At 36.6% G+C, this 24473-nt stretch overlaps 1 protein-coding gene across 1 annotated transcript; it reads right to left on the bottom strand.

Moving 5' to 3' along the window:
- Positions 1–3: 3 nt before the first annotated feature.
- Positions 4–21495, bottom strand: LOC120629152 (dihydropyrimidine dehydrogenase [NADP(+)]). The gene is made up of 22 exons (XM_039897957.1): positions 21302–21495; positions 18256–18366; positions 17356–17526; positions 16641–16802; positions 14934–15121; positions 13968–14094; positions 12785–12935; positions 11971–12140; positions 11550–11627; positions 10584–10716; positions 9938–10125; positions 9169–9375; positions 8308–8472; positions 7442–7594; positions 7037–7157; positions 6712–6795; positions 5367–5545; positions 3764–3940; positions 1954–2184; positions 1535–1599; positions 1229–1321; positions 4–156 (listed from the first exon to the last, which is right to left on the bottom strand). The coding sequence occupies exons 1-22, from the start codon at positions 21341–21343 to the stop codon at positions 66–68; spliced, it is 3087 nt and encodes a 1028-aa protein (XP_039753891.1). The 5' UTR covers positions 21344–21495; the 3' UTR covers positions 4–65.
- Positions 21496–24473: the final 2978 nt, after the last annotated feature.

Here is a 24473-nt window from a genome sequence, read left to right on the forward strand (position 1 = left end):
TTTTTTATACTTTTAAATAAATCATTATTTTTGTACTGATATTTTATTTTCTTTTATTGCCCGTGCTATTGGCACACTGCGTCCAACGGTTTTACAGGGTGGACTTCATATCGGATGCCTCTTTTGATAACGTGTGGAATTGTCTTAGGCACCATCCTGGAAAATAAATAATTTATTAGATAAATAGTAAATCGTAATTTATTACTCAGATATGCCTATCGCTTAAGGCACTACTTTAATCCTTTTTAGGATGTCAAGGTATCCATATAAACTGCCAGTTAAAAATAATATCTACTGCTTTAAGCCGCGTTGGTAGAAAGCTTTCCCCTGGCTACATAAAATGTTGCATTTCAATATAGTACAATATAGTTTTGTGAAAATCTTATACTAAAAACGTTATCCTAAAGTACCTTAGAGATCGGTTCAGAGTTAATAACTTGTGGAAGGTTGAAGGTCGAAGGATCGTGGTTGATAACCGGACGTTTTTGGTAAAGCGCGTAAGCTTTCGACGGCCGACTGGCGCTGTAGGCAGCGACCCTGCTTTCTGAGTCCAAGGCCGTGGGTTCGATTCCCACGACTGGAAAAGGTTTGTATGATGAACATGAATGTTTTTCAGTGTCTGGGTGTTTATACTATTATACTTATTATAAGTATTTATGTATATTATTCATATAATTATTCATCAGTTATCTTAGTACCCATAACACAAGCTACGCTTAATTTCGGGACTAGATGGCGGTGTGTGTATTGTCGTAGTATATTTATTTATTTATCATGCCTTTTTGGACTAGGGTAGTACGAACGTCCTCGTGTCCTTGGGAGGAATCCACGTCAGCAGGGCTAGGACGGGCAGGAGAAAAAAATTATATCCCCTGAAAAAAATTGTGTCCACCTGCTAAATCACTGGAACATGGAATAGGAGAAGTTTACCCCAATTTATTATTCACATATATTATGTGGATATTATTTCCACTTGTGCGCCAGTGCTCTGAGAGTTGATAAAGCTGTGGGAGAAAATAATTATTTTATCCTTTTACTTGAGATACGCCTGCTTATGCTAGACGTGCTGGATGGCCCATTTTAAGAAAATTATATTTAAAAGTTTATAAACGCACATAACTTAGCTAAGTTTATCTCTTGTTATCAATAGAAAGCAACTTTATTATTTTAAACCTGAAATTTAATGAACGAATTATTGTCCTTACAAGAATAAAAAAAAAATACTTACGATATACAGTCAATGATGGGGCATACGGACAGACACAAAGTACATCCAGTGCAATCATCAGTTACTTGCGGTATATGTGTTTCCGGATCAAACCTTAAACAAATGTAAACTTAGACGGCCGTACTGTTACATGCGTATAATACTAGCATACTGTATATTACTTACACACTATTATTGGTTTGCGTAATATAAAGTCGAATCATCAGGTATATAGGAATGGTATCCAGGACTTCATAGTCCGTAGGCGAACACGTTAACCACTAAACCAACTAGATTACATTAGCTGATAAATATTTTTCAACTTACTCAATAGCCTGATATCCTGAGTCTGCACAAGCCATGTAACATTTTCCACAGTTGATGCACATATCCTGAAAAGAATATATTGCTCTAAGGAATCAGGTCATAAAAAATACGCGGTGTCAACCAAAACATCCACTGCGTGAGACTTTTCGATACATCGAAATTAACAGAAACATCATGTTTCTGCTAATTTCTAGCAGACAAGAAAATTTCTAGAAACCGTCTCTAGACCCGAGCAGAGAATGCTGAAATTATAAATGCCCTGGATTAACCAGGATAGATAACAGCGACGAAGGGACAATTTTTTAATATTTTTTATTATATTCCAATGCCCCCGTTAACGAGGATGGGGACCGTTGACCCGTTGACGGGGGACGATGGGACAGCGTCGTATGCGTAGATGCTATTATAAAGGAACTTACGTCATCTATAAGTGCAACCACTTGTTTGGTGTTATCCAAGTTCTTGTAGGTTCCTATCCTTGGCAGAGCTTCACCCAATACATCTTTTATCCGGGGCACTGTGGCATACCCGTTAACTTCTTTCTTCTGCAACGGGCAATTAGGTATGTCATCTAAGACTGAGGACTTTAGTCTTATACCGTGGAGTAATTCTTCACGTTTCTTATTGTAAGGACCGAAGTGTGCTAGGACCTAAAACGGTAATACAAAATATATGAGATAGTGATATAAAGAGTCGACTTACAAGAAATGGTCATAAATTAGTGATATCTGAATATCACTAATTTATGACCAGCGAAAGGTACAGAAGTCATTTGTGGGATTGAGAATAAGCTTTTATAATATGATTCCTAAGGTAATTTTGGACGTACCAATGCATAAGTTTAAAGAATGTGTTAAAACACATTTATTACAGCGAGGTTATAAAATTAGATTATACAATTGATGAATTTCTTAATGACAAGGTTGCTTGGAAGCATCCGGCTCCGCTTTCATCTCTCAAAAGATAGAAAAATGAAGGTTAAAATGTAAAATGTAAATTTTTGATGTTGGAAAAGAGCAACTGCTGAGTTTCTTGCCGGCTTCTTCTCGGTAGAATCTGTCTTCCGAACCGGTGGCAGAGTTACTACAAACAGACAGACTTGACGTTTCAAAAGTGCTTAAAGAGCTTGCCCTACTTGAAATAAATGAATTTTGAATTCCATTTTTGCTTTTATTTCTTGTGTTATATTGGCAATTTCCTCATTCCTTTTTGTGTAAAATATGGTACTGTTTTATTTGTTTAGCAAATTTTCCTGTATATTAAGACACCTTTGGGAGAAAGCTTTAACGTTAAAATTACTGACAATAACGAATTCATATAAAGATATTTTTTATGTGACCAAACAATAAAGAAAAAGTGTGTGGGTGTAACCTTTACGCGAATGAAGTAAAACTTTTATTATTATGTATTGATGAAAGAGTAAAATTTCCTAGGACTCCTTCCTCACTTCACAAATAAAAAAAAAGAAATAATAACAATAGTAAAAAAGAAAATGGGTGCAGGGTAATTAAATTAAATAAGGTGTCGAGGTTTTTGTTAGGTGGGATTTCTGTCTGCAAGAAATTCTTTTAACTTAGCACTCCGCCTGTTGCCCGCCTTCTTCGTCCGCGTTAATTACGGTTTTTCAAAAATCCCGTGGGAACTGTATGTTTTTTTGGGATAAAAAGTATCCTCTATCTCTGTCCTTTTATCTAACTAGTTATATGCCAAATCAAGTCGACTCGTTGCTTAGTTAGGGCGCTAAGCAAGGACAGACAAACAAACGCACTTTCGTATTTATAATAACGACTAGCGGACCCTTTGTATGCGTATGAGTCAATCGAGAAGCTAGAATAGATCTGATACTAAGATCGTAATCTTCGTGTATAGCTTAATATTTAACGGACCTTTGAAGTAAAATTGATGAAAATTTTCATCCCATTTCCCAGAGGAAACTTATTGTTTATCGGGATAATAAGTATCCTATATGTTGACCCGGAATATCAGCTACCACTCTACCAAATTTTATTTAAATTCGTTCAGTAGTTCTCACTCGATGCCCGGACAGACAGACAGACAGACAGACAGACAGCCAGCCAGACAGACAGACAAAAATTAAATAAAAATCTGTTTTGCACTCAGTATCGATTATATAAAGCATCATAAATGTACAGAAATCTTCCAGTTACAGTTTTATCATACGTATATAGATAGATATACATAGAATTTCGTACTGAGAGCTGTACTAACCTTGCCATTCACATCATAAAGCGTCTGAACCGGTTTGCCTTTCTGGTGTTTGGAGGTCGGCGGTGATTGGCCAGTCCAACCTCCGAGCCCCAGCGACCGGAGGTACAGTAATGCTTTAAGACCCGTCACGTAATCTTCAATGAGGGTGAAGTCTTGGTTTTGTACTGCACTGCATATCTAGCAATAGATGTTCAATGAATGATTGAATGAATGAATGAATGAATGACTGAATGAAAGAATACACTCAATGGAATTTATACACTTTTATTGTACACCAAAGAAAAAAGTAGTTACAGAGATAATACAGACCAAGAGAGTTCAATTTGGTAGATGTTTTTATTATACTGAAGGAAAAAATACCTAGTAGTAGCAGTCTGCAGCCCAGTAGCGTCCGACATGTTTCTTGCATGTACTGTGAAGTTTTGCTCTGTTTATAAGCCATGGTTTCCCATTTACCATCAGGTGGGCCACCTACCCGGACCGGCAATAAGTAACTACGATTAAAAAAAAAACACCATTCCAGACGACCGTTTGACGACCGTTTGAGGATGTGGGTTCGATTCCCACAACTGTAAAATGTTTTTCAGTGTCTTTATCTGTATTTTATAAGTATTTTTGTATATTATTCATAAAGATATTCATCAGTCATCTTAGTACTCATAACTACAAGCTACGCTAACTTTGGGGCTAGATGACGATGTATGTACTGTCGTAGTATATATTTTTTTTATTCCAGACTCTGTAAGACTAGACCGGACTTGATTTATATATATAGCCATTTACATATATTGAAATACATTTAGGGCGTTTTAAAGTTCCACTGCTTTGCACTGGCCTTTTCTAAGAGATGTTATTACAGCCCACAATGTTTCATGCATGCATGCAATGTGGTTGTGCTGTTAAAAATAAAATACACAGCTCATCAACCTATTAACGGCCCACTGCTGGGCTGGCCCAGTGCGGATTGGTGGACTGCACACGCATTCGGGAACATTATGGAGAACTCAGTTATGCAAGTTTTCTCACGATGTTTTTCCTTCACCGTTGAAGCAAGTGATATTTTAATTACTTTAAAATCCCATAACTTCGAAAGTTACAGGTGCGTGCTGGGATTTGACCTCAGCCCCCCAAAACTAAAGCGAGAAACTAAGAAGCGTTTGGAAAACCATTTCTTATCTATGTAATATTATAGTATGTAGTATATTGCTTAAATATGTATATACTTATATATATTGTGTATAATATGTATGTAGTATTAGAATTTATGAGTAGGTAAGTAGTTTATTAAATTTTTTTTTTTTTATATATATAAGTATATATTTTTTTTTTATACTTAAATTGCTGCACCAACCCGTTCCTTCATTTTTTTTTTTCCTAACGTCAAAGGTTGTCTGGAAGAGATCGCTTTAGTGATAAGACCGCCTTTGCACGCTCTATTTTATTTTTATTATGTTAAGTTTCTTCTGTATTTGTGTTTAATTTATATAAAATGTGTGTGTGCAATAAAGACTTAAAACAAACAAACAAACAAACTAAAGCTGCTGTCCTAGTCACTGGGCTATCGCAGCTTCAAAATACAATCAGTAGGAAATGGTTCACAAACCTGTACAACTGGAGCTCCGCACATTATGAACTGCAACGCCGAGTCAGCGGAATCTATGCCCCCGATTCCCAGCACTGGGAAACCGGGTAGTTTGTTGCCGATGGCTGAAACTGCTCGCAAACCCATGGGGCGCGTCGCGTTCCCGGATACACCGCCATACGTTGTGTTCTTCTCACGACCTATGTAATAATACTAACTATGTATGTATACGGCCGGCCGACTGGCGCAGTGTGCAGCGACCCTGCTTTCTGAGTCCAAGGCCGTGGGTTCGATTCCCACAACTGAAAAATGTTTGTGTGATGAGCATAAGTGTTTTTCAGTGTCTGGGTGTTTATATGTATTTTCTAAGTATTTATGTATATATAATTCATAAAAATATTCATCAGTCATCTTAGTACCCATAACACAAGCTACGCTTACTTTGGGGCTAGGTGGCGATGTGTGTATTGTCGTAGTATATTTATTATTTTTATTATACATATTTATTTATTTGTATAGTACCAAAAAAATTAAAAAAAATAACTTATAAAGGAAAGGACGTGAACAAGGACAACTTATCTATAAAGAGATTCCTTCCAGAAGCCCTCGATATATGGTGGCAGTACACACAGAGTCCAGAGGACGAGGTACACAGGCGCCTCTTACTATACTCGCGGACAAAGAAATGGTCTGATCTGCCATCACACACGGTACACTGAACTATCAATATGTGCTGTTTGATTATTATGAGTCCGTATTTTGTATCTATGTATTGTCATCAAAAATAAAAGTTAAAAAACTAAAGCCTTATAACGAGAACTTGTAAAAAGTTTTAAACCATGATGTAATAAAAAAGGATCTTTTATTTAACAAAAAGGTGTTGTTAGTGGCCACCGTCGCGGTGTTGATTATGCCAACTGTGGAAAAACCACCAAAACAGTCAGCTACTTTATTTTGTATTCAAGTTAACAATACGTGGCGCAGTCGGTAGGATAGGAACCAACACTTCCATTGGGAAACTAATTTTTGATAAATCTAATAGCAGTAAACTAGTTAGATAATAGTAAATGCCAAATTTTTATAATTTTTATTAGTGTTTTTATCAATTATCAATTTTTATAAATTTAAAATGCATATTAAAATTTTCGGAACCGACAGTATTTGAACCTGCGACTCTCTGGCAATCGCGGCCTGAGCGCTTTCTCCAATTAAGCTACGGCTCTCCTACCGTCGATGCCGAAATTAGTATATGCCTTTCACATCAATCTTATAGCGACTGTAGCGTAAATGCTAACTATTCAATTTTATCTAAAATCTCAAGGTTTTGGATTAGATAGATTTTTAAATTCGGAAGTAAGGCACTTACCTACTTGTGGCCACGGCGTAGCGTCTGCCCTGACGGACATTAAGCCAGATACGGTGTTGATTGCGGATACGCCATTCGCTCCACCTAGAATTTAATGGCGCATTAACTAACATTACTTTATCTAGAAAATGAGGTACACACACATACACATGTAATAAGTAGGTATCAAGGTTAAATTACTTCGCAACTATTCTTCTTCTTCTTCAAATCAAATTCATTGGTTGCTTAGTTGGATGGACAAAGAATCAAACAGACTTTAGCATCTATAATATTAGACGCATGATGATGGCGACAAGATAGATTCTATTCACAGAAGAACACTTACCTTCATATGCTGCGACAGCTATGCTCACGATATCTGTGATGTTAGGAGTCAGCTTGACGAAAAAGGGTATTTTCACAGCTTTGCGAACCCATTCTGATATTCCTTTCACTAAAACCGGATCCTGGAAAATAGTTTTTTATGTGTCCATTTTTATTTTCGCATAGGAGTATGATAGTATGATGGTATTCAAATTAAATATTAAGCTGATGGTATTAACAGCAAGATCAAAAAGGTGAAGTTTATAGAAACCAGCCGAAGACCTGAGTATCTGATATCAACTAGCAGCCTCAGATTTATATGAGTTATACAGCTCTGCTTGACATATCTTAGGATACCACCCACTTTTTTCATTATATTTAGCTAATTTAACGATTCTCATAAGCTCACAAGACAGAATAAACTTACCTGACCACACGCCAGCCCCATCCCAGACTCGCCCATGCCGTGAGGACATGACAAGTTTAGCTCTAAAGCATCTGCCCCAGAATTTTCCGCTTTTTGCGCCAAGTAAGTCCAATCTTCTTCGTTGTAGGAGCACATTATTGAAGCTATTACAACCTGAAAAGTCAGTATTATGAAGACTATTAAAATTCTAAGCACAGATTGTAACTGTTCTTCAAGAAATTACTCCAACGAATTTTTTTTTTTTTTTTTAACTTTATACATCTACTTACCACCAATTATCATTTTGACATATTTTTTTACATAAATACGTAATTCTATGCTGCAAAGCTGTTACTGTTATTTGTGACAGAAATAAACTTGCGTGTGAAATACAACTAAACCAATAAAATGATACATGTCCTTTGAAATATTCAGCTAGAAAACTTTACATTTAGGTTTAATTCGGTATCATCATCATATCAACCCATTACCAGCCCACCGGGTAAAGGTCTCTCGAATTTCTGTCGGTCTTTTGAATTTGAGAACATAGAACATTATGGAGAACACTCAGGAATGCAGGTTCCCTCCCAATTTTTTCCTTGACCGTTGAAGCAAGTGATATTTTAATTGCTTAAAACGCACATAACTTAGAAAAGTTAGAGGTGCATGCTGGGTCTACCCACTGGGCTATCACCGCATCTCAATTCCGTATACGACTTCGTAATTTCACTGTTATGTACACAGTTCTTTTGGCTAGATATAGTTGAAAATTATATTCTCACTGACATTTTTTCCACGCTTATGTTCCACGAGTATGGATATTTTCGTGCGGATTTCAATATATAAAGAAAACTTTTTCGAGCTAGTGAGATGGAAAAATATATTACCTTGGTAGGGAAGTCCCGTTTCAGTTCCTTAATACTCTGACACCAATACGCCTCGCATTTCTCTGATATTAGTTCGATGTTCAAGAAAGACCCTTGTCCCGGACCAAAGTTCTCTCCTGACGTCACGCCACGGACTATTCGAGGTGATACGTTTGTTACAAGATCCTGTAAAGGGCACAAATTTAGATAATGGGGCTAAGGCTCAATGCATTTTAAACGCCTTTGAGAACATTTTGCAGAACTCTCCGGCAGAGATATTTAATTACTTAAAACGCTCCGAAAAGTTATAGGTAACTTAATTCGTGCCGGGATCGAACCCCGAAAGCGAAACGGAAATCTTAGCCACTCGGCTGACACCACTTTCTGATTTTTTATTATATTATGATCACCTATAATCATGTTCATCAGATGATCAGTCATAATGTGCCTAAAAGACATAATTTATGTTAGTGTACTGTGTATACACAAATAACTTTGTTACAATATTGATCTTATTGTCGTGTTGAAAATTTTCTGTCCGCTGCAAAAAGTATATTGTCAGTCATGAGTTATGTTTTTTATAATCTGATCTCTGATTCGGAGGAAATCCGTGGAATGAGGAAATCCGTAGAAGAATCGGAGTTACCGACAAGGAGTCCTAAAGTGCTGGAATGGCGACCTCGCCCCGGTAAACGCAGTGTTGGTAGACCCCGACATGGTTGACGGATGGCATCAAGCGAGCCGCAGAGAGCCGGTGACTCTACCTAAACCTAACCTTGCCAAGCGGCACAAGACTAGAGGCCAAAGACCCATATCCAGCATGGTCGTCTATTGGATGACATGTTGATAATGATCTGAGAAAAAAGAGGAAATAATAATTACCTTATCGAGTCCAAAGGTTTTGGTGACAACGAAGCCCCAGCCTTGTTGGAAGGCGCGTCGAATCATAGCTGAGCTGGTGGTAGGAGGAGCGCTAGCTAAACCGAATGGGTTCTCGAACTTTATGCCACAAACCTCCACCGATAAATCTACGTCGTCTATGGGACAGTGGAATTTAGGGAGTTCTACGGGCGAGTCATATGGTATACCCTGAAATAAAAAAAAAACTCTTCCGTTATAGATTTATAACAACTTGTATACTTTACCAGCTGTTGTCCTGGACTGAGATTGTTTCAATCGTTTGTTATCTCGAGCTTGAAATTCTTCAGAATACAAGCAATACTATAAATATAATAATAAAGCTACTATAAATATTAAAGAAACAAACAAACAGACCCACTATTTATAACTCTAGTGTTGATGATTGATCGTTCTGTGGTATATTGCGCTATGAAAATGCTAATTTAAGTCCATGCTTTATGATCTCTACCTTTTTTGAGGCATGAACTGCGACCTTGTATCTAATATATATGCTCGAAAAATAAAGTAAATAATAGCTTTGCCGAAAAGAATAAAAACAGTATGTAGGCGGTATTTTCCCAAGACCGTTGATTCTGTTGCTTTCCTAATTTTCTTTATCTCATGCTACACAAAAATGTCATAATATCAATCAAATATAATCGAAAATCGGTAAAGAATTCAAACTATTTTTTTAACACAAAGATAAGATATTTTCTCCTTTAATTTGTGTTTGTTGCTAAAGAAGTCTTACCTGTAAATAGCAATGCATATACCAAGCGGCTGATTTGCCGTCATTCACGGATTCTACCGTGGTTTCAGCCAAACCAGCTAAATCCCCACCAACGAACACCTTGGGGTTACTAACGCTCTGCATAGATGTACTGTCCACTTCTGGTAACCCCCAGCGATTGAGTTTAACCCCTGCCATTGCTTCTTTTACTAAAACATTTAAAAATCCTAGTTCACATATAGATCCCACAGAAACGTAATTTTATGGCATCATTTTAGCTGTTGCCCACGTTTTCTTTGTTCGCGTTTATTACGCGCAACTTTGGAACTATTTGTTTCGTTTGGGATAAAATTTCGTCCTTTCAACCATTGATTTTAGGACAAATATAAGTAGATTGCTTGCTTGATTAGGGCTTGAAAGAAGGAAAAACAAACAAACATACTTTTGCATTTATAATATTAGTTAGTTTAAGGAAAATTATCATATTAGTAAAGATTATAAATACCCAATACGGTTTATGATAAAAATGAATGAAGATTGTACTTAACAATGACAGTTGCAATAGTAGGTTTTAACTACTTTAAAAATTATGGTACGTCACATAACTAACGTGTTGTACGTAACGTAGGTAACTAACTTATAACTAAGTGCTTATGTGCCTACTCACCATCGCTTTCATAAAGTCCAGATCCAAATGCAGATATAATAAAATTAGCTTTCAATTGCATTGTTTGATCTGAGTCCTCAATCCATTCGCCATCTTCTAATTGTTCAGTTCGACACATTTTGAGTGCGGCAATCTAAAAAACAGAAGTAGGTAAATATCATTCGTCGCCATGAACTGTACCAGACCACGTCCAATGCTGTCTGCTGGACATAGGTCTTTTGTAGGGATTTCCACACGCTACAGTTTTAAGCCGCTGCAAGATTATAACCCTCGATTATATCCCCTCACAAGGGGTATAATTAAAGTGTCCACCTGCTAAAGCACGGGAACAGGGAATAGAAGAAGTTCACACTCGTTTATTATAACACATATATTGTTTGGATATTATTTCCACTTATGCGCAAGTTCTCTGATTGTTGATTAAGCTCTGGGATAAGATAAATTTATATCCTTTTCCCGGGGATATAATTGTCTCCTGCCCATGCTAGCCGTGCTGGTGTCTAGCGAATCCTTGCGTCTCATTTAATGTCTCCCTTCTATGTGGGAGTCTATCTACAATTCGCTTTCCAATCAAGCATCTTGGGAGCCCAACTTCCATCGGTACTCCGAGCTATGTGCCCCGACCTTTGCCACTTCGGCTTCGCGACTCGAGCTGTCTCGTTTACTCTGGTTTTCTAAGGATCTGAATTATTTTGATTTGATCACAAGCATCCAAGCCTTCTTATGAGGCATTCATACAGTAAAACTAACTATAACTTTAAATGTATGAGATTCCGAAGGTGTAGTGAAAACGATAATTCACAGCGGGTGTAGTAAGACAATTTACAATACTGAAAAGTAATCTAGAAGCTGCTGGATGTAAAATAACGCAATACCTATTTTTTTTCAAGACCGGAGTTATGTGAGATTAATTACTTATAATATAGAATATTTACCTAAATAAACAATATATAAATCCATACATACCTTTCCATCTCTTAGTATGACTTCTTGTGGAGACATGAAAGGTATAAACTCGCATTTCTCTTCTTTAGCTAGATCCACCTGCCATAATGATCATTGTACATTAATTGAGGTAAGAGGAAATATAGAAGCATTCATTAGACGCAATATTATAGGGACAGGAGTAGTAGAGAGAGTTTTTGAATAAATATGATTTGATTTGATTTTATCATCTAGTTGAGAATGATACTATAATGAAGCTCTATTGATTTAACTGCCTTTGTTTTCTAGAACTTAGAACTAGAATTCTCGCAAGTCCAAAGTTTTGTTTTTGCGACAAAAGAAGTAAAAAGTATGTATGTAGGTCCTTTTTTTTATTCCCAACTGAAAAAAATACTTTTTTATCTAGATCGGCCATGATATATTCGTAGATTATAAAACCCACCTCTTCAGGCACCGCTCTGATGTTGGTAAATCCCTTTCGGAAAACCACGTACACTCTTCTAGCCCCACAACGCAAAGCTGAAGTGGCGCAGTCAAAGGCGGTATCCCCCGCTCCCAATACGATCACGTTGCCGTACAACTCAGGCAAAGATGTCTTGCAGGCACACATACCTGTGGAAAATCATGATCATCATTATCAAACCAATACCGATGTAGCCTTAGTATAAGATTGACCGAAAAGTCGTTTTCGAGTGTTCGGCACATTCTGTATCGGCAAAGTAAAAAGGACATAACGTCACTCGCTTTAGAGCAAATCCTGTACTTCCGTTTTTTGTTTTGTGAACATTATTTTAAAAGCCCGAGGTATAGAAATGTAGGCGAATTCGAGCTTTAACACAATCCAAATAAGATCCATTTACTCCGAATACTCAAGTATTTTCATACTTGAAAACGACTCATCGATTGCGAGCGAGCAAATATTGTACTAAGACTACAGCCATTGCTATGAAGGTGAGTGTCGACACGCCGAAGCGACTCCACGCTTCGTCATCAGCATCTGTTAACCTATCTTTTAATTTACATTAAAGCAAGTAAATAAATGAATACTGAATGTAAAATCATTTTATTACTTTTAAATGTATACTTTTATTGCACACCACAAAAAGTACATAAAAATAGAAAAGGATAAAAAAACAACGTATACAATTTAGCGGCCTTATCGATATGATGCGATAAGGCCGCCATAAAAAGGAATTTTCTGATTTAATGAACCATTTCATTTTTAATTATTCAGACATTGAAAGTCACATACTTACCTCTTTTGCTTCCTTTTGATACGAGTGGTAAGAAATCTTTGCTTGTATAAAAGCCCATGTTGGGCGTTAGGTCTTTAAAAATGGGTACACTTTTGGGTTCTGGAAGACCAATACCAAGAAAAACTGCTGCGTGTCCGTCTTTCAGAAGACTCTGAAATTAAGTGAAAATTAATACCTTTTAACATATCCTGGCCTTACATGCGTGCGGGAGCGAATCTAATTAGTTTAATTATTAATCCCAACCTATAAACTGTCAACACATCCTATAAACTGTCAACGTGTCCATAAATGCGAATAGTAGGTGTTGAGCCTCATGCACCTGTAATTACACTAGCAACCACGCCCTTTAGCTGGAACACAGCAATTCTGGCGATACTTCCACGTATTGGATAGAAGCAGGCGTTACTTTGCGGAAATCCATAATATATTATGACAATTAAGCTTACGCACGTTTCTACGCACGTTTCACTTTCGCTCCGAAACCGGAGCTCCGGTTTCGGAGCGAAACGTGAGTAGAGGGTACGTTGCCGAGGATCTGTTTGGTGTGGAGTATACGCATTGAAGTAATTATAAATGACACCATACAGATTCTCCTGCTGTTCGCGGAGTATAAGAAATTAAGCTTAATTTTCATGATACTTCCACGTACGAGCTCTGACACAACCCTATTTACCTATTCTTATTCGGTTTTTTTCTCGGTGGTGGATAATGAAAGTGCAGGATTTCATTAATTCATTAATTAAATATATAAACAAACTACGATAATACACACATAGCCATCTAGCCCTAGCTTGTGTTATGAGTATTAAGATGACTGAGGAATATTTGTAAGAATAATATACATAAATACTTATAATATACAGATAAACACTCAGACACTGAAAAACATTTATGTTCATTTCACAAACATTTTCCAGTTGTCCAGAATCGAACCCACAGCCTCAGACTCCAAAAGCAGAGTCGATGTTCACTGCGCCAATCAGCTTTCATTCCAATCATTTTATCATATCCGTTTACCAACTGAGCCTACTTGACTAGGCTGTGGCACACCTTTGACAGTTTTAAACACGTCTTTCTTTAATAATCAACAATCTTTCACATCTTTGGGGGGCAAGGCTGTATCTATCTATAAATTAAAAACTCCACAAAATATTCATTGGCACTTCATCTTCGAAATACTCACATTAACAGTTATGTCCTTTGTGGAAAGCTTCCTGCCAGTGACGAATTTCACTCCAAGATTCTTGATTAGGTCTATTTCATACTGCACAACGTCAAATGGCAGACGGTATTGAGGAATTTCTGATAAGCTGAAAACACAATTTTTTGGGTGATAATTAATGAAAAGTAAAGCTGTAGCAGTAAGCTTTAACTACTGTACTAGTAAAACTGGCCGTAAGTAGCTCAAAAGTAATTCTAGTAGTCTAAATGTTCTATTGCAATTGCCCAAAAGTAATCAAAATAACCTAAAGTGATCAGATCGATTTCGTACTATCAGCAAATTCCGAGCGCTGAAGTTTTTTATAATAGTAATTAAAACACTTCTCGAGTTTCAACCGGGACTAGTTTATCATGTTTTGTTTTTTAGTTAAGTTAAGTTTTTTGTGGGCTCTGCTTTTGGAACCAAGGCGCGTTTGGAACCCTCCTAGCTTTAGTTTTAAGTTTAAAAATTTAGTTATCACCCCACAATGAGGCTTACATATTGGTGCTTGGTTCATTCATTTTAATACAGATGGCACATTGCAGGAGAAAAGTTTTAAGAACTACTTATAAGCAAGTATAAGAACCACTAAAACATACTTGAAACTTTTATAAAAGTACGACCTAATGGTCGTACGTCGTAGTTAATAGGATATTTATTCATATAATCCTATGAAGCGTTCATACATATTTGTTTCCACTTTTGTGATGTGATGACTGTAGAACTTCGTCAAGCAGCAGGGTATGAATATGTGCCGTCAAAAGTATCTTAAATTATTCACTTGGACACAATATTTTAACAAATAAATATCTAAGGACGAAAAACGGAAATACAAATTTCAAATCAAATCTAAGGACGCAAAAACGGAAATACAAATTTCAAATCAAATCTAAGGACGAGAGAACGGAAATACAATTTGTGCGGAAACACAACATCATAATGACTTACCTTAGTCCACCAAGATATTTTTCCTTCTCATAAACTGTAACATCCTTGTAACCGAGTCTAGCTAGGAAACAAGCACAGCTAAGGCTGGCGGGTCCACCTCCAATTAACGCAATCTTCATATCACCACCTCTATGTAAAGGCTTCGTATTCGGGTCTAGGGTTTGGGGAATGCCCATTTTCATAAAAATCTGTAATTTGTACCAGTTACAAAATTCTAAATCCATTCAAGTCAAGTCAAATCACAAGCCTATAACAGTCCTTAACGGAACTAAAGGCTTCCCAACGGAAGGGTTTGCCAATAATCACCACGCAGACTGAGTAGACGTAGTAGAACGCAGTAGAACGCAGTAGATAGTAGTAGTACAGAGGACAGTGCTGCCCGTCCTCGGTTATATTCCCTCAGTCGCCTCGTACGCCATCCGCGGGAAGAGAAGGGGTGATGAAACGGTCTTCTGATCTGCCGTCACCACACGGCACTGGGATACCTTATTAACGGACAATCCTCAGAAATATGATCGAAATTAATAGAGCATACTTTTCGAGCTTCGTTTCCAACGAATAAACATAATCGTTACCATCCTTTTCTAAACTATAAGTTCCAACAATAAGTAACTACTGTGAATTTATTCTTTGGAAAGTAAGAGATTAGCTAAGAGATTTATATACAACTAGCTGTTGCCCGCGACTTTGTCTGCGTTTGATTTTGTTTTGTGACGTGATTCAATTTAGTTGTAGTTCTAAAAAAAAATTAAGTATTCAGAATCGTTAAGCCTTAAATCAGGGGTTTGCTGCTGTCCGCTGAGGAGTCCTTTCCTCTATCTCCAACCACATTCATCAGATCTACACAAAGTCTGTCCAAAATTAAACACATATTATAACCACTATAGTATAAAAATAATTATTTAAATCGGTTATAATTTGTCGGAGTTATGGCGTTAAATCGTCAATCACTTTAATCCCCTCACGTCACCTCAAGGAACCGAACTTAATGTCGGGAATAAAAGTATCCTATATTACTACTTCTAACACTTCCAAGAATATGTGTACAAAGTTTCAAGAGGGTCGGTTAAGTAGTTTTTGCGTGAAAGCGTAACAAACAAAATTACATTAACATTTTTAATATTAGTAGGGATTGAAAATAAAGGTACTGTCGGATACTTATTTTGCTCAAATTATATTTTTCTTTGTTTTAATTTATATAGCAGTGTTTATCGAACAGGCGGTTAATCACTTCATTCCATTAAGCAGTTGACAGTAATTATTGTACAAAAAAATTGTGAGCTATCATCATTCCGCGGGTGGGAAATGATACAATGCAATGCATGCAATAATGGGGCTCTGTAAATTCTTAGTATTGTGGATAATAATTTATCTTCTCCCACAGATTTATCAACTCTCCGAGCATTGGCGCACAAGTGTAGCATAAAGAAATAAAGTATATACTATACGTAAATAATAAACGGGAGTAAACTTCTCGTATTCCCTGTTTCCGTGCTTTGGCAGTTGGGCACGTAAATTTTATCCCTTTAAAGGTGAAATATTTTTGTCTCCTGCTTCATAGAACACCTGACTCAGTTAACTCTTATCCATGACCACCAATCCGCACTCTACCAGCGTGGTAGACTACGGCCTGAACCCTTCTCATTGTGGGGGACTTGTGCCCTGTAGTGGCCCGGTAAAGGGTTGATAATGATATTTTTTCCTTACTTCTACGGCGAAATGTTGTAGCCCTCCAATATTAATTGCTCCTTCTTCGCTGGCGTGTAGATTGCAGCCGCCAACGCACAGGTCACTGGTCGGGCAAACCATTCCACACGTAAGGCCAAGAGGGTTGTCGGATAAAATGGCTTTTGCCGCTCCATAGTAGTTCTAGAAAAAAAAGAAGTTTATGAAAGTAAAAAGTAATAACTAGGTGAACCCCAAGGTGTCACACGTATTCGAGTTCTACCGTAGTCTAATTCTCCCTCAGTTAAGGAAATATATATATAACACAAAATTATTCTTCGAAATGGACTGGTAGAGAGATTGACGCATTCAAACAGAAGACTTTTCTGCTTTGCAGCACAAAAATTTAACGCGAAAATAGCGATGAGCCTTTTTAACCACTCTCTTGAGCCACATCTCAGCTATATTACGCTAATATAATGTTAAAATATTAGTTGCGATCTCCTGTCTCATCATCGGTTGCGAAACGCTCATTTTATATAGATAGCAGAAAAAAGTTTAGAAGTGCTGGCCTTATCTACACGGAAGAGTAAGAAAAGGATAGTACTTCAAGGTCACTCTATCATCTGAAGCTTTTGGATTAGATTGATTAATAATTTTGGCCGATACTCTACACCGAGTTGCTTTGATTCGCCTGAATCGAACGGATATTTTTTGCCTCTTTGTATTGCGAAGCAAATCTTGTATGACAACTGACCTTATTAGCAATGCTAGTGATAAAGCTCTTGACATCAATCTGCGTAGGGCAGGATTTCTGGCACGGGGCATCAGCACATTTGAGACATCTTGCCGCCTCCTTTAAGGCGCCTCTTTCGGACAGCGTCGTGTGTTTAATGTCATCGAAGTTTTTCTCCAAAGATGGACAAGTCTGGACAATACATTAAGTATTATTAAAGTAGAAGCACGTAATGACCTTCGGCCAACGTCCTGAACCTCCAGAGAGGTTTTCCAACTTCGCAAGAGATATTATATTGCTCAAGTATGTGCGCAAATACAGGTGCATTCTTTAATCTGATGGGACGGCAGACGGGAGCTAACCCATCGCATTTACATTGCATAAGCTTTCTGCAAAAAAATCTATGCTGTACAAGCAGATTATATTAATAATGTACATATTATTTTAAATAACGTGATCCCATTGCCATATTGTCTTATAACTGCTGCTATAGGTTTAGCATGCTCTATCTTTTTCCTACTCAGTTTATTAACAATAGTTTGAAATCGTGTCTTGCTTGCTCTCAAGAACCTCTTAAATGCCTTAGACCTTATTTGACATAGATTTACTCGGGGTGTATCTATTTGAATACTAGATTGTAAATAGTTCACTATCCGTGTCTTGGAGAGCACGTTACGCCCGGCTATTGTCACTTACTTGGGGTAATAGTCGTTAAAGCCCACCAACCAAAAAAGTATCTCCCATGAGAGACAAAGCCTGTGTCCAGCAGTCTGACGTTAACAGGCGATGATGATGATGATGAAAATGTTCACTAGACATGGTGCTTTGTTATGGATCTCTGTCCTGGCCCCTCACGAGCTGGCGGTGGTTTAGGAGTAAGTTATAGCATAGAGAGTTACCCTGAGAGTTTCTTATACTCACGCCACATTTCCTGTCGGAATTTCTTTTCCAATGTTGTTTATTCTTCTTAGTTTGTGCTGACGGCACCAAGTTGCTGTATGGCTTAACCGTCGGATTTAACTTCAATAAATTCTGAAACGTCAAATAATTTTTATAAGTTAATGAATCCCACCGACGACATAGCCTAAACAACTTGACACGAAAGTAAACAGCATGAAAGTTAAACGGAGAAATGTAGAAAATATGTTAAAAATATTGATAAAGGATTATCGCTTAAAAAATGTTATTTGAGCAAAAAACTTAATAAAGGAAAACATCGTGAGGAAACCTGCATGCCTTAGATTTCTCCATTTTGTTCTCAAAAGGCGTGTGGAGTCCACGCAATAGGCCAGCGTGGTGGCCTTGACCCTTTCTCATTGTAGGAGGAGACCCGTGCCCTGTGTGTAATGGATTGATATGATGATTATAATGTTGAATTTATATTAATTTAAAACGCTTAGAAGATGAAACTTCAGGCAGACCTACTTAGTAACATTGTGCAGATTGTAATAAATTTTAGTCATTTATCTACCAAGGATTCGAATGCGATAAAAATTTATGCTTTACTGATATTTAGATAATATGACGTCCACAGAATTAAGAACGTACAGAAACCTCGTTCAGCCATGCAGTGTGTCCAAAAACAGTAAAAACGCACCGCGAACGTCTCACTTCATAGTTGCGCAATGCTCACAAACTTTCCCATTTTCCTCATTTTATGGTAAACTTTTAAACATTAGAGGTAATTACTGTCAATATCTAAATGGAATAAAGTGACAAACCGCCTGTTCGAGAAACGCTATTAGGGTGGTGTAAAAACATTTTATGCCACCCTAATCAGTTATTTTTTTTGCTTCTGAGTTACTTTTCTTGGTGTTGTAGGCTTGTACTTTGTATGATATAGTAATTGATATACATATATATATATATATATATTTTTAATTTAGTAACTGCTCTGCTCTTGTGTACAACCTAACCCTTAATGTGTTTTTATTTTCCCTTTACTTTGTTGGGTTGCCTGGCAGAGATCGCTTTTAAGGCCGCCCTTTGTACCTGTGTTTTATTGTGTTGTTTGTTTATAATTTAATTTCTGTTAGGTGTACAATAAAGTGAATTTTCATTTCATTTCATTACTACTAAAGTAGAGTTGTCTTGATGCTTCAATACTTGTCCTGTACATGGTTCCTGTGTGATCTTAATTCTGTTTCGACATCTATCTATCTATCTTAATAATATTTTGAATATAAAAGTGTGTTTGTTTGTTTGTACTTTACATCCAAAGTAAGCAACCAATCTTTTTTTTTTGGCATAGTTACTTGAAAAGACGGAGAGAAACGTAAAAAAACCGTAATAACGACGCAGAAAACAGTATCTTAATAAAAACTAATAAGCGGCTGGACCGATTTGGATAAGACTTCGTGTGTTTATTGGGTTTGGATGGTTTGAAAACACTATTGGACCTGGTAAATAAATTACATGTTCCTGTTGTTTCGATACAACTGCCTCTTATTAAATTTCTCAGAAACGAAAGGCATTTTTATTTCCCCGGCTTATCTTCGTAACGGATGAACCTACTTTCACGGGATTTTAACAGGCTGGTAGAGAACTTTGAATGGGGATATCTAAGCTGTGTGAAAGAGAGGACCGATTTCATCCAAATTTGATAGGGCTTTATAAGGTGTGTTGGAAGGGGTAATAAAAACTGCGCGTCCAAAAATCATATTTGTTCAACTAAGTAGGTGTAGATTAAAAACTAATTATTCGGAGATAAGAACACACACTTATATGTGAACAACGAGATATTATTGCGTTTGATTAATAGAACACAGCTCATTCATTCAGTTATTCCTCATTCATTACTCATTAGCTACATGGGAGCATCCATTAATCGCGTGAGTCGTTTAGGAGGGAGCCGAATCTGACACAATTACATACACCGCATGTGCAGATTTCTCGTATAATTTCTTTGCACAAGAAACAGTGTTAAATTTTGAGTAAACTTGGTTAATAAGTATTCTTTTATGTTTCATTTTCAACTAAATATCAATCAATAGTAAATAGTCTTAAATAAAATTGTTTAATAAAATTGTCACCTTTTTTGTGTTTTAAATAAACCAAACGCAATCTAACTTAGATTAACTTATTTAGATTAAACTTATGCATTTTGACAAGTCATCGGAACAAGACGTTATATACAACGTGTAACCGAATTATTTTCTATTTATTTTTTCGATACGCTCGCTTGGTGCTCTTTGAACGTTTTAGCACCAAGAAGTCCCATTTTGTTTTTACATTACCAAATCTGACCTAAAATAGCACGCTGTTGAAACTAGGTCAATTTGCAGACTCCATAGTTACTGTGCAGATAATTATTTGACAGAAGACTAGTGTCTATCAATTAGTGGCCCGACTCGAGAATCAAACGCGGGACCTTGTAAACCGCTGTCAAACGAAGTTTATTAGTAGGCCAACGAGTTAATCTGTTTGTTGCCAACAGTATGACATAGGTTATACCTCTATCTATATTTTATTCGATGAGATTACGAAATGTATAGACAACATTGGATGCCTTTGCAATGTTTGCATCATTGTCTGTAGGTAGATTCCTGTACCTACTAGTGATAAAACATTGATAGCGCTATTTTGGATTAATATTCTTTTAGTAACTAACTGGTAATGTACGTGACTACCTGGTAATGTACCTACCTAACTACCTGGAAATATATTAACTGGTAATTTGAACTGGTTCTGCCTACCTCCACATTGTTTATAGCTTTAAATTCTATGGTTGCTAGAAGCTGACAGTTTAACTATTACAACTAGTAGGTAGGCACTAAAATTCGATTGATACTTGTAACAAGACTACAAATAATAACATACACATTACTCAATAACGATAAGTTTTAAATTACGAAGAAAAAAGATATCGACAGAAACAAACACGTTCTTTAAAACCTTGACAACATCTATATAAACACCCTTCATAATAAAGTAAAATACATGTTTGACATAAAACATATCGACTAACCTCGATATCCGGCAGTTCTTGGCTCAACAAAACTTTCGACATATTGAAGTAAAGAGAAACAACGTTATATCCGTTATTATTCGATGAAGAATCGATTATAGTACTTGTTTATTAATTTTCCCAGAATTATGCGCAGGCGCAGTGGACTGCTCACTGGCAGTGCTACACTAACGACTGGTGACCAGTGTTTCATGTTTCGCGTTCGGATCTTTATCTTTGTATTGCACCCATTATAAATTGAACCGTCTTTCCCATTTTACGCACTTAAAAACAAGTGAGCGTAGGTGTCAAAGACGCAGTTAAAAATATTTTGCTTGACTGTTATCTAGGACTAACTATTCATATCAATAATTGAGACATTGTTAATTTTTATTGCTATTATCTTTATTTCGTGCATTAACAGTTTTTAATTTGTCTGTTATATCAATCAAACTCGTATCAACACCAAATATTTCACAATATTTTTCGCATTTCAAAGTTTGGGTATAAAAGGAATGTTTTTTTATTATTTTTTTTAAATGATTCTAAAACAAAGTTGATACGTATGTGGTAATAAAAAAAATCTTCTGGAACCAATAAACGGAGTCCTTTCATAGCACTTTAATTTTTACCGTTTTCTCTTTTTCCTATGCAATCCCACCGTAGGTACATTAGGTAGCTACCGAATTTTTCCAACGAGTTTGTTGAAAGCATATGCCAGTAGGAACTCTCTAACCCTAAGAGTAAACGTTTGCTTTTCTTTATTTAACTAGGTACCTCGTATTTTCGCTTTTACGGAGCCTATGATGAGGTATACGAAACATACCTACCTATAGAAAATATTTATGACATTTTGTGGGGAAATATTTTATATATTATTACTACAGAAAACTTAAATGTTGGAACTCGGAGAGTATTGTTATTTTTCTTTAGGCATATGCCGCGACTGCAGTAAAATTTTTCTCCTATCTTTCACATTCACCACGTCCAAAGTTACTTGTCTGTTGTTACTTAATTGAAGAAGGTTAAAGCCTATATTTTTTGACTCTTGCTATATTTTATTCACGGAATTAGCAAAACTGGACTAAAACCTTTTGTTTTGGAAATTACTTAACGTTGGTAAATTAAAAGTATAATGTGCCTTGGTTTTAGGATCCTTTCACGATTGAGCCACAAGTCTTGAATCAAAGACGACCTTAAGAAAGGGCGGAACTGTTTATTATGCTATTGGCAAGCGGCACCTACTCTACTACTACGATTTTAGACCTTGATAATAAACCTTGCTTCAATTTAAATTATCAACATTCAATTCAAATGAGTTATTTTATCTTGGCATTGGAGTTTGCATTAGTTACGTACGTATTTATTGAGACAATTTATACTACTATAAAAGTTAATTATTTATTGGTTTAACGCGCCTATAATCTCTAAGGTGGGATTCTCGAGGAAGGCTGTAGGCTGTTTAATGGCTGCAACAAGATAAGTCACATAGAACGTCTTACAAAAAAGAATAGCTGATAAAAATCTGTAAGGTGTTACCGATTACTAGCTGTACTTACGTGGGATACTGCTAGTCTTACATAAAGTTAGAAATAGATAAGACCTGAAATTCAGGTATTGGTAATCAACAAATCTGTCAATTTAATTGATGCATAGTTTAAGACATTTGTATAGGGATAAACTCTAGGTAGGATCGGTTAAAGTAAAGTTAAAACCAAGTAGCCAATAGCAACACGCGAAGCTTCTTCTATAGGGCGTCCCAAGCCCAACTGAGGCCCTACTCTGAAATACTCTTCCCAAGCACGAAATTATTCAAAATATTGAATTGAACCTAGTAAACTTTTCAGGTACATACCTGAGATGTTTATTTGTAGGCGTTTTGAGACTAAGAACATCACTTGGTGCAGATAGTTTTCAATGTTTATTTTGGCAGCACAGTAGACAAATCTTATGCCTCCTTCTGATTTCAGTGACTTTCTCTTCTCCATTTGCGGACCTTAGATTGGAACTGGAACTTTGTATCAGTGTTCATTGGAACTGCGTCTGTTCTCTTTGAAACTAAAACACTCAGGTATTCTTGGATCTACGATTTTACAAAGCCGAGGGAAAATTTTGGCGCAATTATAGTGGTAATGTACCCGAGATAATACATTACCTTGTATATAGTATATAGTAATGTACTACCTCGAGTATGGTAAGTACCACGAGCTAAACATCGTGCAGTTCAAGAGAGCCTTATAAATTGAAAATAGACCTCACCTTGCTAGTCATCTTTACCTAGGGTGTGTTAAATAAAACCAGCATTTGAACAGTTAATATAAATATATTTCGAATTATTCAGAGGCTTCACAATATTCGGAAGAAGTATTTGACAGCGTTCATCCATCGAATTTGACGTTCGGCGCATTTGCCATACAATACATTTACGTTTCGTATAAAATGAACTGTACAAGCGGTTACGAAAAGCAGACACATGATTTATTGTCGTTCCATCTACCAAACCAGCGACGATAGCTTCTCAGAGAACCTTGTGGGTCCAGAGTCTGAAATTGTGTCCAGGGTCCACAATTGTATCGAGTCACCATAATTTCGCCAAGTTAACAATTATGTTTATCGTCCATTTTCCACAAATGTGCCCATTGTCCACAATTTTGTCCAGTGTACATTTTCACTGATATCTTAGCACTGCACTGCGTCTTCGCCATCACCTCAACGTCCTTACAATTAGACACAAATGTGGACAATCAACTTTAACAATTTGTTATATTCCTAAGTGAGTTCTGTTTTATTCTGTTGTCAAGTACGAAACCTAAAATTATCAGAACTGATCTGTTCGCTTTGTCACAGCCGATTTACTCAAAAACACAAAGGCGTGTATTTATATAAACACAGTGGCAGTTTTATTTGTGCGTGTTTCAATACGCTCTTGAGAATTCATTCTGTCGACATATTTCATAGTTTTATACTACACAATAATGTACTACATGCTAGAGAATAACATGTTGTCGCACTAACTTTGTGGTCCAATCTCTGAAGCGAGAGAACTTGAGAACTTAAAATTAATCGATTACATAATGTAAAATTCATTTAATACACGTAGACTTTGAAACGTCAAATCTGTACTAAATGAATTCCTTTGTGTTCAGACTGCGGATCACTGGAGCAACTAAAACAAAGCGAAGGTAACGCTAAA

The sequence above is a fragment of the Pararge aegeria genome, chromosome 14 (genome assembly GCF_905163445.1).
Source record: "Pararge aegeria chromosome 14, ilParAegt1.1, whole genome shotgun sequence".
NCBI classification, from domain to species: domain Eukaryota; kingdom Metazoa; phylum Arthropoda; class Insecta; order Lepidoptera; family Nymphalidae; genus Pararge; species Pararge aegeria.

Excerpts from the sequence above, each read along its gene's own strand:
- LOC120629152 (XM_039897957.1), bottom strand. The coding sequence starts at position 21,343 with ATGTCGAAAGTTTTGTTGAGCCAAGAACTGCCGGATATCGAG. Across the intron at positions 10,717-11,549 it reads TCATACTAAGAGATGGAAAG|ATTGCCGCACTCAAAATGTG; the intron begins GTATGTATGGAT and ends TCTGTTTTTTAG. Across the intron at positions 6,796-7,036 it reads AGCTGTCGCAGCATATGAAG|GTGGAGCGAATGGCGTATCC; the intron begins GTAAGTGTTCTT and ends ATTAAATTCTAG.